The following is a 16,017-nucleotide window of genomic DNA, read 5'->3' on the forward strand; positions in this document are numbered from 1 at the left end:
CATTTCTGTCTTCATGCTAAAAGACACTCAGAAGAGCAAGCCTTGGGCTCCTGTGCAGACAGACCTGCCCCGAGAAATGCAGGTCTCTGCTGCCTGCACAGGCCTGACATCTGGCACCAGTCCTCTTCCCTGTAATCCCAATTTTTTGCTTCTTCTCATCCTTACACAGACCTGTTTCCTAATGTCAGTGAACGTGATCGGCCAGCGAATGGATTTCTACGCAATGATTCATGCCTGCTGGCTAATCGCTGTCTTATATCGACGCAGAAGAAAAGCCATCGCAGAGGTCTGGCCCAAGTACTGTTGCTTCCTGGCATGCATCATCACCTTCCAGTATTTCATCTGCATCGGCATCCCGCCGGCTCCTTGCCGAGGTGAGCGTGCCCTTCCCTGTGGCCGTCTGCTTTCAGAAGCCCCCATTACCACGTGGACAGATGGGAGAAGAGTGATGAGGAAGAGTATTGATTGTGCTGTTCACCACTTCCCTCCCTGCAGATTACCCGTGGCGATTCAAGGGTGCCAGCTTCAATGACAACATCATAAAGTGGCTGTACTTCCCAGATTTCATTGTGCGGCCCAACCCCGTGTTTCTCGTCTGTAAGTGTTTCAGCCACAGAACCACAGAGCACTGGAATTCGGGTTTATTGCTAATCACTCTTCACGTGTTGTGCATTAGTGCCAGACTTTATAGTCATGTAAAGGCTTGTCTTTATGCATTAATATCACACGTCGTTAATGGCTTCTACTTGCCCTATTACATTTGCAAAATTAATAAGTCAACATTGGAAATACCATATTCACTTGCATAATTGCACCTCCCAGCAGCGCTCCCTGCCCACCCCCCACCTACACACCCACTTTTTAAAAGGCAGACCACAGACAGAGGCCTGTGTGTTGCACCTCGTTGTTTTCTGGCTGCACTGCAGACAGACCAAACCTAAAGCTAGGACTGTGGGAGCTAGGAGGTTGCTGTCCAAATTTTAGTTGCTCTGGAGCTGGCTTGCCCGGGGCAGCTGGTGATCCGAAAGTCAGAGCAGTCTACCAAGACCATAGGGAGTGCTGGGTGCTACAGAGAACACAAGAGTGACTGTCCTGCCTAAACATATTTAGGCTTAATTTTTTAAAAAAGAAAGCAACTTGTGCTGCAGGCTGCCAGGCAGGCTTGGCCTGAGGTCTTTCTGGGCAGGGGAGGTGGCGGACAGCTCTCTCAGGCTGCTCTCTGTGCTCCCACAAGCCGGTCCACACATCCGCCTGCTCTCACCACGCCTGCCGTGCGGCTTAACTCAGGAATAGCCTTTGGTTACAAATGCAAATGGGGATGGAGAGAATAAGGAAAACAGAAATGCCTGCACCTACCACATGTAAAAAAATAAAGATGGGAAAATTGCTCAAATGGTCACCTCAAAACTGGCAGGAGACAAATGCAAATAAACATTGTTCCATCACAGACTCATGAAGACCAGTAATTAGCACCTAACACTTTGACTCACCAACATGCAAATGAAATCCAGAGACTCCCCCACTGTGAGGCCCCGGAATGTCCATGGTCACTCTGTCCCCCAAGGTGGGAAAGGTGTGACTTGGCCTCAACATTGGAACCCAGGATGGATGTTACTCTGAACCACAGGAACATGACTCACTGAGGGCTGGGGAGCACTTGTGTGAGGATGCGCTGCACTGTGTAAACCAGGGGAGGAGGAGGTGGCCCGATGACCTCACCTTTGTCTTGCCAGATGACTTCATGCTGCTCCTGTGTGCCTCCTTACAACGGCAGATTTTTGAGGATGAGAACAAAGCTGCGGTGCGCATAATGGCAGGGGACAATGTCGAGATCTGCATGAACCTTGACGCGGCCTCGTTCAGCCAGCATAACCCTGTACCAGACTTTATTCACTGCAGGTAACAATAGCTTCACATTTGTTAAAAGCCACTTTACTGTGTGCACTTCGATCACTCCACTACAGAAATTCTCTCTCTGCTATACTTGGGAAATGGATCAGCTGTGCTGTACACAGTGGAGCTAATAAATGTGGGGCAGTGTGGCTCAGTGGCCTGGAGGCTGGGCCTCTGAATTGTAGCCCTGCATCTGCTTTTGTCAATGTGAACCATCTTTTCATGGCCTCAGTTTCCCATCTGTTCTTCACACAGAAACTGACTTGTGCCAATAATACCAGTTAGAAGCTCTCCAGCAGACAGCCCTCCTCACTCCCCATCCCTCCTCCTCATCCTCACCTTCCATCCCTCATGCTCATCTTCATCCCTCCTCCTCATTCCCTGCCCCTTACCCACTATCCCTCCTCCTTATCCCTCATCTCTCCTCTTCATCCTCTTTCCCTCCTCCTCATCCTCTATCCCTCCTCCTTATCCGTCATCCCTCCTCCCCATCCCCTGTCCCTCATCCTCATTTCCTGTATTCACAGAGGACTAGGGAGGTGGTCCCTAGCCACCCTTGCTTGTGCTCCCCTTTAGCAGTGTTCCCTCGGTGGCCCTGCAACAGCTCCCTGCATGGCACCTTTTCAGCACTCTGCTGTCCTCCCCGCCTCTGACAGCTGATCTGGGTGGCCTGGTTGTCCCTTTCCTGGTGTTTGTGTTTAAACCATGCTCTGATCTCTCACCGTGCATTCCTTCCCTCTGCATTCTCTGGGCTTGCACACTGAGCTTTTATCCCTGGACACCCGCTTCATGGAGGCCATGCTCATCCTCCTCAGCCTTCGGCTCTTCTCGTCCTTGGAGACTCCACTCAGCCGCTGCTGTGGTAGCCTGAGGAGGCTGCAGTAACTTTTCATGGCCACTTTACTCTCTGTGTGACTAGGGACTAGTAACCTAACCTCTGCTCCTCGCTGACTCGTGTCACCCTCTCGTGCTGTCATGAGGATGTGGGAACAGGCTCACGCACAGGCCCAGCCTGCGCACCCGGCATGGAGAGAGATCACAGTTGGCGCACAGCCCAGCTGCCTCTCCCCTGCGGAAGCTGCTCACCAGCTTCTGACCCGCTGGGGATTCCTGTCCACATGGTGTGCTCACCCTCCGCCTGAAGTTGTTATTTTAAGAACCTCTCTTATCCCCACCTCTAAGGTGAAAGCACCTTAGCCAAAGACCACTTCTAACTGATCTTCTACACTTGTCCCCCTTCCCCTACCCGTACAGTTGTTGGCCCACAGTGCAGGTGATGGCGGTTGCTGCGTGCTTACCATGCGCCAGGCTCTGCTCCAGGCTTTCTGTGCGTTGAACCATGTCACCCCAATGACCACCTGCGAGTAGGTAGTATTATTATCCCCACTTAGTAGATGATGAAACTGCAGCAAACAGATCAGATGCAGGCAACAGCAGAACAAGGATTTGAACCCAATCAAACTAGCTCCTGAATCTGAATGTTGAAGCACTTTAATGCTTCAATATGTACAATCAACAAGTTAATTTGCAAAAAAACTGATATGCTGTATAGACAGAAAGATTCTATTTGTAAATCAAGTATCATGCTAAACACTAATCTAAGGTAGGACTCCCCTGTTTTACCTCTCCCCTGTGAGGCTAAGAAAAAAATCAGTCCAGCTCATCCTTTTCCCTATTGCAAAGGGAAACTATAAGTATTTTATAATGTACTCACGAAAAACCTAACATCAAGAGTAAAGGTCAAAAGTTCACGTGTGTGAAAAATGTGCCATTAAGGCATAACTCAGACTCATTGCCTGATAATGCTGGATAGGTCAAGCTCAGTGCAAATTTTATTGAGATGACTCATTAACATCCTACAAAATAACAACCCATTAATGAAAGAACTAATCCAGAATTGGTTCTCCTATGCTTCTCCCCAACCTGGCAAGAGATACAACCAAAGCAAAACCCCCAAACAGAGAAGCTATAATCCATCAAACGCAGAGGGGAGTTGGCCTGTAGTGTGTCTTCTGTCAGGTGACAGCTCCACACTCTGGAGCTCTGTTTATTGAAGACAACTGAGACCCGAACACCAGCCTCACCTTCCAACAAGAAGGCCGCAGGGGAGGATGGGCCCCAAAAGGGATCCTGACTCGGCCCAGGGACAGCCAAAAACAGAGTACTGGAAAGAGCCCAAAAGCCCCTCAGTGGCTGTGTCTGCCTCATCAGAATTGCTTCCCACCTGCAAGGGGAGATCTTCATCTCTAATAAAACCTGTGTATGTGGTGTGGATTTGTTTTAATCTGTTAACTTATAATTCATCAAAAGGAACCCACTCTTAACTTTTCTCTTGCTAGCCTGGAGGCATCTGTATCTCAGAGTTTCTTTTGTCCTACATGTACTCATGCCTCCCATAGAAAGATAAAGAGTTTTGAGTACCGAGTGGGCAGGAACCGTTGCTGTTTGTGAGCCTGTGGCCTGGAGGAGACGGTGACAAGCACACTCAGTGTTGCCACGACTTCCCTATTCGTTCACGACTGTTTGTGTGAGGCTCCCTCTGTACCAGGCAGTTTTAAATGAAAGATGAGTAAGCGCTCACAGTGCAGCTTACAGAGTACAGAGTACGAACTTTTCCCTTATTAAAGTAGAATCTCCTGATTTTGTCTTTTTGTTTATTTTGTTGTTGTCCTTTGATTGCTTGGCTTTGTTTTCCAGATCTTACTTGGACATGTCCAAAGTGATCATCTTCAGCTACCTCTTCTGGTTCGTTCTCACCATCATCTTCATCACTGGGACAACCAGGATCAGCATATTTTGCATGGGTTACTTGGTGGCCTGTTTCTATTTCCTGCTCTTTGGAGGCGATTTGCTATTAAAACCCATCAAGAGCATCCTGCGCTATTGGGACTGGCTGATTGCATACAACGTTTTTGTGATTACGATGAAAAATATCCTGTCAGTAAGTGGCTCCCACTATGTAACACATTTGTGGTTACAGTGTAAGAGTAAACAATCCACTCGGTGGTTATTAAAAGCCCAGAGCCTTCCATGTTGCTCTCTTCAAAGCCCCAAATAAGATGCTGCAAAATTCAGAATTTGAATGACCATTTGTTACTCTTTGTTTTGCCGTGTTAAACAAGATCCTTTTTGCTCATTTCCACCATTTCAAGGTACCATGACTAAAGGATATCATTTATAAGAACAAATTCTAAAATATATTTTACTAATTAAAATTTCACCTCTTCTAAGGAACAATTTGTCATCACTCCTGGCATGTGTTATGAAGTGGCCCTGTTATGAGTCGCATGAAAATCATTGAATCTTTTCAAAAGTCATACCATGTTGGCCAAAAGCAGCTCTCTTACCTAGAGAAAAATTGTAGAAATGTAAAATAAAATGAGCATAGTTTCTCTTTAACACTGTGGGGAGTGGGTAAAGGAGGTGGAGCAGGCTACTGCAGGCAAGAATGTTTTATGTACCCCTAAGATGTGGGTAGATATGAGAGAAAAGGTAGCTTTCTGGTTGCCTCTGAGTGTGGACGTCCAGATCAGAACACAGCTGGGACAACGTAGGGCTGGGGAACACATCCCTCCCTCTCCTACCATGTCTGGCTGCCCTGCTACTAAATAGCAACGTTCCAGGGCAGGGCTCTTCCCCTGACCTGACAGGTAACTCAAACTGCCCACCAGTGAGTCCAGAGTCAGATCAATCAGGCCACAGGGACACCATTTCAGTTATTTAGTGCTGCAGGAAATTAAACAATAGCTGGAGGAGTTAACAGGGCTCTAGTTGGCCCCAAGTTAAAGTTCATCCCTGTGCCTTCTTCTCACAGGTGTGATTGATAGTGGGCTGGAAGGGCAGCGAGGTAAGATGTAATGATTCCCTGCTGCTTCCCTTCCTAGCTCTTAAGGATGAGAGCTCACCAGGTGTTTCAGCTGTGAAAGCTTTTTGATTTTTTTTTTTTTTTTTGCATGTGCATCACTGTGTTTAAAGGTCTTGGAAAGCCAAGTCTATGTAGCCTTGAATAGGTATTTGAAGAATCTATTTTGTCTGCCCATTGAAAGGTTAATTTTCTAGTTGATAGTGAAAGTGACTTTAATGCTGCACTTTTACCTCACTGATGTTAACTCCTATTTGGAGTAGTATTGAGAGTTGTTGTGGAGAGTAAGAGACAGGACGACACAACACCAGTTCATTCTGAAACCAGTCTAATGGTAAGGGACCCGCTGCTGAAGGCTGACCTCACCACCATTCCTGGAAAATGTGTGGGTACAAAGTTCATTCATTCATTCATTCTGTAAACCTATACTGTAGAGCTGTTCTTTGCTAAGGCATTTTATATCTTGAATAATTAGAGATAAATAGTACTCAGGTTTTAACCTCAAGGAACTCATGTTTTAAAAGGGAAGATAAATCTTCTTATTATATAAAGAATTATAATACAATTTGTTCATGATAATTATTTCAACATTTTAGGGTAACAAAACAAAAGAGAAAAAGAATGCCTGATATCTGGCCTACATAAGTTGGGAAGAGCCTTCTCAGAGGCGATGCCATTTGAACACATCGGAGAGTCATAAATAGATTGAAGGGTTTCCAGGGAGAAAAAAGGGGAGGGAATTCCCAGCCTAGAGACCTGGAACAAAAGCATGGTGGTACAGGATTGGAATGTTGGTTTGGGAAGCGTGTTCCCAGGTCTAGGGAGCCCATGCTGAGTAACCACTGCTGTGGGAGCAAACCCTAATGATTTTCTCCTACCTCGCCTGTTCCAGGAAATATACACAATTCAGCCATCCTTTATGGGTTGGTGTGCAGTGTTTAATGTGTGTTTAAACTTTATCCCCCTCAGGATTTAAAGTTAATGTAACTATAACAAGAAATTCATTGTTATGAAACAACCATGTGCCAATCAACAGAGATGATTCCCTTACCCAGAGAATTGGCCAGGCAAGGCTCAAAACATACTCTGTTCCTATTCTAAGACTTATGCCTGCAGCCATGTCTGGGATGCTGTCCTGGGGAACAGCATAGGTTTAATTTGTCCGGCCTGTGAGAAAATAAGTCTACCAAAATTAGAGTCCTAAGGTTCAATGCTTACCCATATGTTGTCACAGAATCGGGGCTTATCCTATGACAGTACAAGATTTCCTCTTTGAAAAGAGAGGTGCTTCCAAGTCCAGAAAGCATTCCAATAAAGACTCTACCTTTATCATTGGGATTAATTTTCCCCATGAATTTACATTGCTCCTAAAGTATCTAATGCACTCCTACACATGACTGAATTTTTAGGTACCTCCTGTAATCATTAGCACTGACACCTTGTGAATTCTTGCACATGTTGGGATCATAAGATATCAAACTATTTTCTGGGTGCAGAGTTTTAGAATTTGCCCTCCCTTTTGTTTTTCAGATAGGAGCATGTGGATACATTGCAACACTGGTTAAAAACAGCTGCTGGTTGATCCAAGCTTTCAGCCTGGCCTGCACAGTCAAAGGCTACAAAATGCGTACGTATGAAGAGCGAATCTGGGAAGTAGAGGACAGAAAAGGAAGGATAGTTGTACTGTTCTCATTTAAAACTTGGGCCAAAGCATATAAGGAAAAGTGATAAAAGTAGAGGTCAATTCTGTCTGCAGATGGAAGCCATAGCACTGTACTGCATTGTGAATCTGTTGTCCATAACATGAGGTGTCACTAAGCTGGGCATCTTTGATCATCTTCTAGAAACTTCCCAAACCCTGAGGATTTGGAATTAGGGGTCTGGGGGTTGGGTATAGTGCTGTAGTAACTCCCCGGACTTTTTTGAGTTGCAATTGAAAGCTCACTGAAACCTGCAGTTGCTCCCATCAGAATCTTGAGTCATCAAGGTAACTTCCAGGCCCTTCTGTGCTTGGGAAGCTCAGGGAATATCAAACCCAGGAAAACAGATGGGAGAAGCCCCAGGGTTTCTGGAGCTTGACTCCTGCTAGGGCACAAGCAAAAGTGCCATTGCCACCACCCTGCCCCTTGCACGGGAACCCAGGACAACATGACACACGATCCCCCAGTGGCCCACAATAGGAGTTGCTTGGACACAGTGCCCTCCCCATGGTGGCTTCTAATTCAGGCTACACTTCCCTAAGGATGAAGCATTACTGGGAATTTGTTTTTTACTTAGGATAAGAAGTGCTCTTGATACTTCTTCTATTGTAAAAGACCACTTGGTGTTCATTGTTATGCTGGTTGCCCCTGGGTAGAGTCCATTGGTGAGTGTTGTCTTTTGTATCACAGCATTTCCTCTGGCATTTGGACATTATTTCTCCACGGCTTTGTTGGAGATCCCCTTTTCCCTAAGAGAGAGGAATACTCAGGAGGCCTCCAGTTCAAAGGGGCCCTCACAGAATCAAGAGTTCACTGGGTGGTCAACCTTAGGAATTGCTGTTGATATTGGATTTTAAGTGTGTGGCCTCCTTGTAAATAAATTAACTCATAAGCAAGTCTGTGCATCAGAGTGCTGCTCTTCTTTCTCTGTGATTTCTCAAGCCTGATCATATCCCAGATTTTATAAAATAATAATGGAAATACATGTTAATTTTAATTTGCTTTCTTTTTTCTACTTTGTTTCCACAGCTGATGATGATTCACCCTGTAAACTACCCAGTGGTGAAGCAGGAATTATTTGGGACAGCATATGTTTTGCCTTCCTCCTGCTGCAAAGAAGAGTTTTCATGAGCTATTATTTCCTACATGTTGTGGCAGATATAAAAGCTTCACAAATCCTGGCATCGAGGTGGGTCGGGCCGGGGCATCAGTGGTTTCTCTTAGGAACCTTGCCTGAAAGTCACACTGCACTGTGCTTTCTGTCCAATCTTGCTTGTAAAGCCCACAAGAAATTAAGAAATTCCTTCCAGCAGAACCAGTTCAGGAAGAATTTAGCACAAGGCCGTTAAAATAGAATTGTTACAGGAAATAGAATTGTCTACAGAGCCAAGTCATGCTCTGCAGGGAGCCGGGATGCTACGGAAGGTCAGAGACATGCTGGTGGGTATGACCCTCTCAGTGCAAACCAGCTCACTAGAAGTAGCTCCATCAGGCCTCAGTCAAAAGAGTAACGTAGGCCTTGCTGGCCTAGAGTTTAATCCATCTTCACCCTCCCTGCCTCTATTTTGAGAGGAAACTCCTGAAAATGGGGACAAAACACTATCCTCTACTATTTTACAGATCCTCAGTGGAGAAGTGGTGTGTTCCTGCAGCCCTTCTGACTCTCTGATGTGTCCCTCCTTACCCTCCCCTTCCCTTTAGTCTCCTTCCCCTACTCGCCTGATTTCTTCTCTGGGCCACCAGCACAATTTACATTACTGCCTTTTCCTCCCTTAGACTTGATCCTTCTTCCTGGTTTTGCCCCTGATCTTGTAGGTTTAGGGGAAAAGACTGGGAAGAGGTAAGAAAGGGAATCCCCTTGATGTGGGGCAGGTATTCATGGGCATCTGTGCAGCCCCGGGGTGCTGTGCTTGTCTTAGCGACTCAGGCCTTGCCTAGGTCCATCAGATCCTTGGGGCTAATAATCCAATAAACAGATTGTTTTATATGAAATTACCAATATCTATCATTTGACTTAGGGTTTAAACTCATACATCAGTGTTTATGCCATGAGTTTCCTTGGAACCTATTCTCATTCCCTGCCAGGATACACAAAATGTTTATTGCAAAAGTGCGTTTATATGAGGGCAGTTGCCAGCCTTTGTGAGCTGACTGGGAGCCAAACAGAAAGAGGCCGTAGTAGGGGATCTGCAGTTTGTCCCAGGAGCCTTGCGGCACCCTTGCTCTCATTATGGAGATGAACAGTGACTTCATTTTGTGGACAGTGTTGGCCCTGGAATTCACCATGATAATCATTTTCTAATACACAGGGCATCATGTTCACAGCAGAGTATAATGCGTCATCCCAGTAGTAACCTTATTTACTTGCACATAGCAGCTGGTGTTTCTGTAGGTAAATGTATTTGTTTTTGCCTTTCCCCAAATATTTGGTCCTTAGAAGTCCAGGACATAATAAGAAGCCAGTGTCTTTTTCCCAAAGTTGTCACAGTTATTTAGAAAGCATGTTCTTCATGTTATAGTAAGAGTGATGGCTTCGGTTCAGAGGACAGCTCACACTTATCAAAGAAAAGCCATGACTTAGTAAATGAACTATAATAGCATTTGCAAAGAATACACATTCATTTATTACTTCCTTTGTTCACTGCCTACTCTGTTAGTCAATACAAAGAGGTGGATGCTTGCCCCAGAGCTTATAGACTAGCAGGAAGAGAGCACATACACAGTCACTCACAATACAGCATAACTAGTATTGTCTCATTCTGGTGGTTTTTAACAACATAAATTTATTTCTAGGCTGGGAAGTCCAAGATCAAGGTGCTGGCAGATTCTGTGTCTGCTGAGGGCCCATTTCCTTATGGACGGCCAACTTCTCACTGTCTCCTGTCACGGTGGAAGGGGCAAGAGATCTCCCTCCCTTGGGCCTCTTTTATAAGGGCAGTAATTCAACCTGAGCTGTGTGCATTGTGCCCGTTAAGTAATTTTTCTCTGCCTTCGTGATCCAAAGGCCCCATCTCCTAATACTGCCACCTTGGGAGTTAGGATTTCAGCATATGAATTTTGGGAGGACACAAACATTCAGACCTGAGCAAGTGTGATGGAGGGAGATACCCAGGGAGCTGGGAGGTCATTTCAAGGGAGTGTGGCCGACTGCAGGGGTGTGGACCAGGGTGGCCTTCCCTTCCCAGCTTCAGTCTGAAGAGTGGTAAGGGGTGTCAGAGGAGGAAGGTGGAGGAAGGCAGGGGAAGCGGCCCGAGGAAGCGATGGAGAGAAACTCTCATTGAGCAGCCATAAGAAGCTCAGAGTGGCTGAAGCACTGAAGTTTGAAGGGGAGGATAGTGAGTGGTGAGGAACAAGCTGGCACGGCCAGGGGAGCCCGGCCAGCAGGGACTGTAGCCATGTGTATGGCTTTGGAAAACTCCCACAGACATAGAAAGGCTGAGGAAGTGACACGACAGTGTTTGCATTTCAGAAAGCTCACTCTGCTCCTGGTGTGCAGAAAAGACAGAGTAGAAACAGCTCTGTAGGCAGAGGGACAGTGAAGTGGCAGCTGCTGTGATGATCCAGGATAGAGACAGGATGAAAAATTACTTAATGCTTTGGGTAAATACTCAGTAGTTAAGGGGAAAAAAAGAAAAATTACTTAATGGGTACAATGCACACAGTTCAGGTGATAGTTACATTAAAAGCCCAGACTTCACCACTATGCACTATATCCATGTAACAAAACTGCACTATAAAATCTATAAAATGTATAAAAATAAAAAACAAATAAAAAGAAAAGTAAATAAAAATGGCTGGGACCAGGATGGGACAAATTGGAAAGATATATATTAGGTAAAATTGGCACAACTGGAAAGTGACGTGGCAGGAAGGGAGACGGTAAGGAGAAGGGCAGAGTCCGATGTGCCCAGGATTCTGGCTTACCCAAGTGACGGTGCTGATCCCAAATGCAGAAGACCTGAAAAGCTGTACCAGGAGAGACGACTGACCATGGTGTGGAGTTTTAGGTCTCTCAGGCACGTGAAACTCAACCAGTTGGGAGGTCCAGCAGGCAGCTGAGTGGTCACTGACAGGTCTGCAGATGTGAGCAGACTGAGTGCCATCACCGTACAGAGGTGTTGGAGCAGGGAGTTGGGGCTGTCTAGAGAGAGTGTGAAGAATGAGAAGACCCTTGAACATCCATATCTGAGAGGTTGCAAAGAAGAACAAGAAGCCTGAGCCACAGAGGAAAAAGGGAAACTAGGAGAGTACGTAGCCTTAGGAGCCTGAGGAAGATCGTTTCCAAGTGGAAGTTCATCAGATAGGTCATGTAAGGATAAGCCTGACAATGGAACATTGAAATCAGTGACCTTGACCGGCCAAAGCCAAACAGCAAGGAGCAGAGGTTGAAGTTGTAAAGGCTTGGAGACAGTGGCTGCAAGGCATTTGACAGTGAGGGTCAGTGACCTAAGTCTACATAGGAACATGTGGGGTGCACGTGGGTTCTTTTTCATCTTTCAAGGTTAGCAAGACTTGAGCATGTTTGCATGCTTAGGAGCAGAATCCAGCAGTGATGGCAGCTCGCAAATGCAGGGAGAGAGGAATAATCGGGAGGTGGCATCCCTCAGGCTGTGGTGGGAAGGGAGCGGAAGCACAGGGCAGGCTGATGGTGGGAGGGTGGCACCTGTCGCACTGTCACCACAAGGGAGGACATCTCTGGGAAGGCCAGGCACAGGAAGCTGAGCAGCTTCTCATCTTCCGATTTACGTTCTCTTTGGGAAGTAGAAAGCTAGGTCATTTACTAGGAGTGAAAAGCTACTGGACAGAATTCGAGATTTGAGAAAAGTGTAACACGAGTTTGTAACAGCCACCGAAGAGGAGCAGAAGAATTTCCGAGGAGTGTGGTGCTCCATGGCTAACAGTGGCAGGCACACCATGGGGTTCCCGTGGATTTGGCATTTGCCAAGCACATGACTATGGGACAGAGTTGAGGATGTTGAGAGGGTTAAGAGTATTTATTGGGACACTTAAAATGGCCTGAGAGAAGTGAGAAAGAGCAGAAGGGAGTGGAGACAGGAGAAGAGAATCAAAGAGGCAAGAGACTGCGAGTCCCGCTGCTGAGGCAGGAACTCACCTTCCTATTACTATATTCCCAGAAGGAAGCCCCAGTTTCACTCCCTTTTCTGCTCATTGAGTGGAAAACTGCTCTGGAACTCACTCCTTGCAAATTCCTCCCTCATGGTACAACTATAATAAGGTCAGGTGAGTAACATTTTACTGAAGTCTAACATTTGGTGGAGCAGGTTTGAAGAGGCTCAGGGGCTTTAATATCTTGGATAACACAGACTGCTTTCCCCTCGCTGACCAGCTAGGGCTGTAAGCAGCCCCTCCCTCCTGGATAGAAGGCCATGCCTTGTTCATCTATTGGGAAAAGGTTTCTAGAAGGGGCCTTGCTGACTCCCACTCCCAGCCAGGAAACTTGAACTGGCTGCCAGAAAGGGATATTGTATTTTCTCGCCCTTGCTAATCGTTTTTAGGAGAAGGTGAACAATAATGATAAGAATACTAATTTGTTCTGTGTTTCCAATTTTCCTTAGAGGGGCTGAACTTTTCCAGGCCACAATTGTGAAAGCTGTAAAGGCAAGAATTGAGGAAGAGAAAAAGTCCATGGATCAGCTGAAGCGACAGTAAGGATGCTTTGTTTACACTCATTCTCCTTACCTTATATTTTCTGATTGCATGACCTTATTCAGCTGACTCTCTGCTCCTGGGGAGCCTCAAATCCCTGAAAAAAAATATTTGCATCAACTTTCCTACTTCCCAGGTATTAACTCTAGTGTCAGGACAATCGCTTATGCTTGTGACACTGAAAATAGCTCCAGTGTGGCAGAAAGCAGAGCTCTCATGGAAAGGATCGTCAATCAAGTCCTGCTTCAGTTACCTACTTTAGAACCTTAAGCAGGTCATTTAAGTTCTCTGAATTTCAGATTTCTGTTTTTAAATTAGGGCTCACCTAATTCACCCAAGGTAGAATTCACTCAATTCTACTTTCAAGGATTTTTTTATAAAGATTAAACTAGTTAATGAATGAGACGGGGTCTTGCCCGGTGGCAAGAACTTTAAGTAAGAGTTCATTACATCTGTGGGTTAAGGGAATAAATGAGAAATCAGCTCTGGAAGCATCTTTTAAGATAATATAATCCAATCTCTTCAGGAAGAAACTGACGACAACCCCTGATATTAGATGACCTATAATCCACACGACGTAGAGGCAGCACTAGAAGCATAACCCGTATTTCCCTGTACCCAGCTCAGAGCTTTCCCACCATACCCTCCTGGATGGTTAAGGGATAGACTGACTCCACTCAGGAGATTTGAGAATTCCATTGAAAATAACTTTATTTGAGGGAAATTTCCAGCAGTGAATGCAACCTCTAAACACTGGTAGCACTTCATAATTTGGGGATAATGTCTAAAAGGTGATAGTCGTAGAATTCAAAACCTGAACACTTTCCCCAAGAAAATGGAGACACTAGCAGCCCACCAGGAAAGTTCTGTGAGTTTCCTAGGGCAGCTTCATTCCATTCTGACCTCATTTTCTAGCTTTTTTCCCCAAGCAGAAATATTTCCTTGTATAAATTAGGAAACATGGTTATTTTCATAACATGGTTATTTTCACAAGGACATGTTATATATAAAAATATATGGCACAAATGCAATATGGTACAACTGTTGTTGTTTCTAGATGTCTACATCAGGTCCACAGGAATAACAAACTTGGACCCACACTTTAAAATATGTTCCTAATTTCCCATAAATGAGACCTATTACTGTAATTCACTTTGCTGAATTTTTCATTTGTTTAAGAATGCAAAACTTGGGAGAATAAAGGACTTGTATTCGTAATATGCTATGTTCAAAATTGGCTATGATACAAGATGTGAGGGGACATGATGTATGGCTTACTTAGCTCTAGCATAATCATTACCAATTATATTATTAAGACTAGTATCTATGCAGTGCAAAATACAGTGGATATGTACACACACACACTCACCAGGATGTATGTAAAAGCAAGGAAACTTGTTGCTGATAAGCAACCGTTTTACGATTCCCAAGTTTCCCAAAGTAAGTTGACCACTTTGTCCATGATTTTAGCTGTATAAACAACAGTGTAAGTCCAAAGTACTGACTGCATGATAACCATGAATGTGTTCTTAGCACAACTAATGCTATCTTACTTTCCAGGATGGATCGCATCAAGGCCAGGCAGCAGAAATATAAAAAGGGTAAGGAGAGGATGTTGAGCTTGACCCAGGAGCCAGGGGAAGGCCAGGACACCCGAAAACTCTCTGAAGAGGATGATGAAAGTATGTCAAGACATTTTCCTTTCATTCAAGTACCTTTACATTGAATAATAGTATGATATTGGGTAGGGATGTAAAATAATGTTACTTTTCATTCTGCTGGTATTATCAATGTATTTTTCTAACTCAGCAAGTTTTATTTTCCCATTTTGAATGGGATAAGTTCATTTGTTTCCTAAGTGCATATTTGATGAAGCAATGACTTTATGAGTATCTACTCTTGAGCAAGATAGCTTTAACAAACGTATAGTTTAGCTTCTGTTTCACAAACACCTGTTTCTGAAGACAATTGGCATAATTTTGCTTAATTAATTCCTTTAGAGAATATATTTCAGATATGCGTTCTACTGTTGTCTTTGATGTCTATAAATTTTATATAAAATGAAGTATGTGTGCATATTTTATGTGGCACCTGAATATTAGTAGTTAAAATGTCATTCAATTATTACTTGTTCCAATGAAACATAACATGAAATATATGTTTATGATATCCAATTATAGATTTATTATATCCAATTGAAGTTTAAAAGATCTTTTTATAGAGGCTTGCATGCTTCTTTATTTGAAGGTAATGGAGAGATAATGCATGATGTTTTTCCAGTACATAGTATTATTCATTACTATTAATAGTAAATTTATATTTTCCAACCATGCATTAAAATAATTACGAGAAAAAATTCTGGTTATTGCAATTTATATATTTTTAACAAGTTATTTGCCACTAGACGGTTCTATAAAATTTGACTGATGCTTCTTTTCTGTTAATTCAATTTTGTGAGATGCATTTTTGACAGATGATCCCTTTTTTATATTTCTTTATAAGCCCTCAGTTACTAAGAAAAAAGTGAAAATGTAGCATTCTGTTAAAAGAACAATTAGTATTTATGTTGTGGAATTGACTGTTACTACATGTATATTTTTCAGTATAGTTCCTTTTCCTGACCTCTGATGTGCTTTTGCGATTTATCTAGATTTGACAATTGAGTTGTTAAAGCGTGGTTTTCAAAATTTGTTTTCTCACTTTATAAGAATTAATATTTGGACATATTTTATTTTAGGAGAAGCAGACAAACAGAAAGCCAAGGGCAAAAAAAAGCAGTGGTGGCGGCCTTGGGTTGATCATGCTTCCAGTAGGTTTTCTTGATCCTCTTACAACTTCATCAGCTCTAACCCTTATATCCTTGACCAGAATTCAGGCGTTCCCATGACCCATGTG

At 44.2% G+C, this 16,017-nt stretch overlaps 1 protein-coding gene across 2 annotated transcripts in view; it reads left to right on the top strand.

Moving 5' to 3' along the window:
* The window catches only part of PIEZO2 (piezo type mechanosensitive ion channel component 2), a 441,466-nt gene that overhangs the window by 356,419 nt on the left and 69,030 nt on the right, over positions 1-16,017 (top strand). For both annotated transcript variants that reach the window (XM_045527221.1, XM_045527222.1), the window contains 9 exons: positions 170-374; positions 496-597; positions 1,734-1,899; positions 4,591-4,834; positions 7,286-7,382; positions 8,485-8,644; positions 13,032-13,121; positions 14,683-14,804; positions 15,860-15,931. In XM_045527221.1, the coding sequence (XP_045383177.1) occupies positions 170-374; positions 496-597; positions 1,734-1,899; positions 4,591-4,834; positions 7,286-7,382; positions 8,485-8,644; positions 13,032-13,121; positions 14,683-14,804; positions 15,860-15,931 (1,258 nt within the window). The remainder of the gene's footprint in view (positions 1-169; positions 375-495; positions 598-1,733; positions 1,900-4,590; positions 4,835-7,285; positions 7,383-8,484; positions 8,645-13,031; positions 13,122-14,682; positions 14,805-15,859; positions 15,932-16,017) is intronic.

Source organism: Lemur catta, chromosome 16 (genome assembly GCF_020740605.2).
Source record: "Lemur catta isolate mLemCat1 chromosome 16, mLemCat1.pri, whole genome shotgun sequence".
Classification (NCBI taxonomy): Eukaryota; Metazoa; Chordata; class Mammalia; order Primates; family Lemuridae; genus Lemur; species Lemur catta.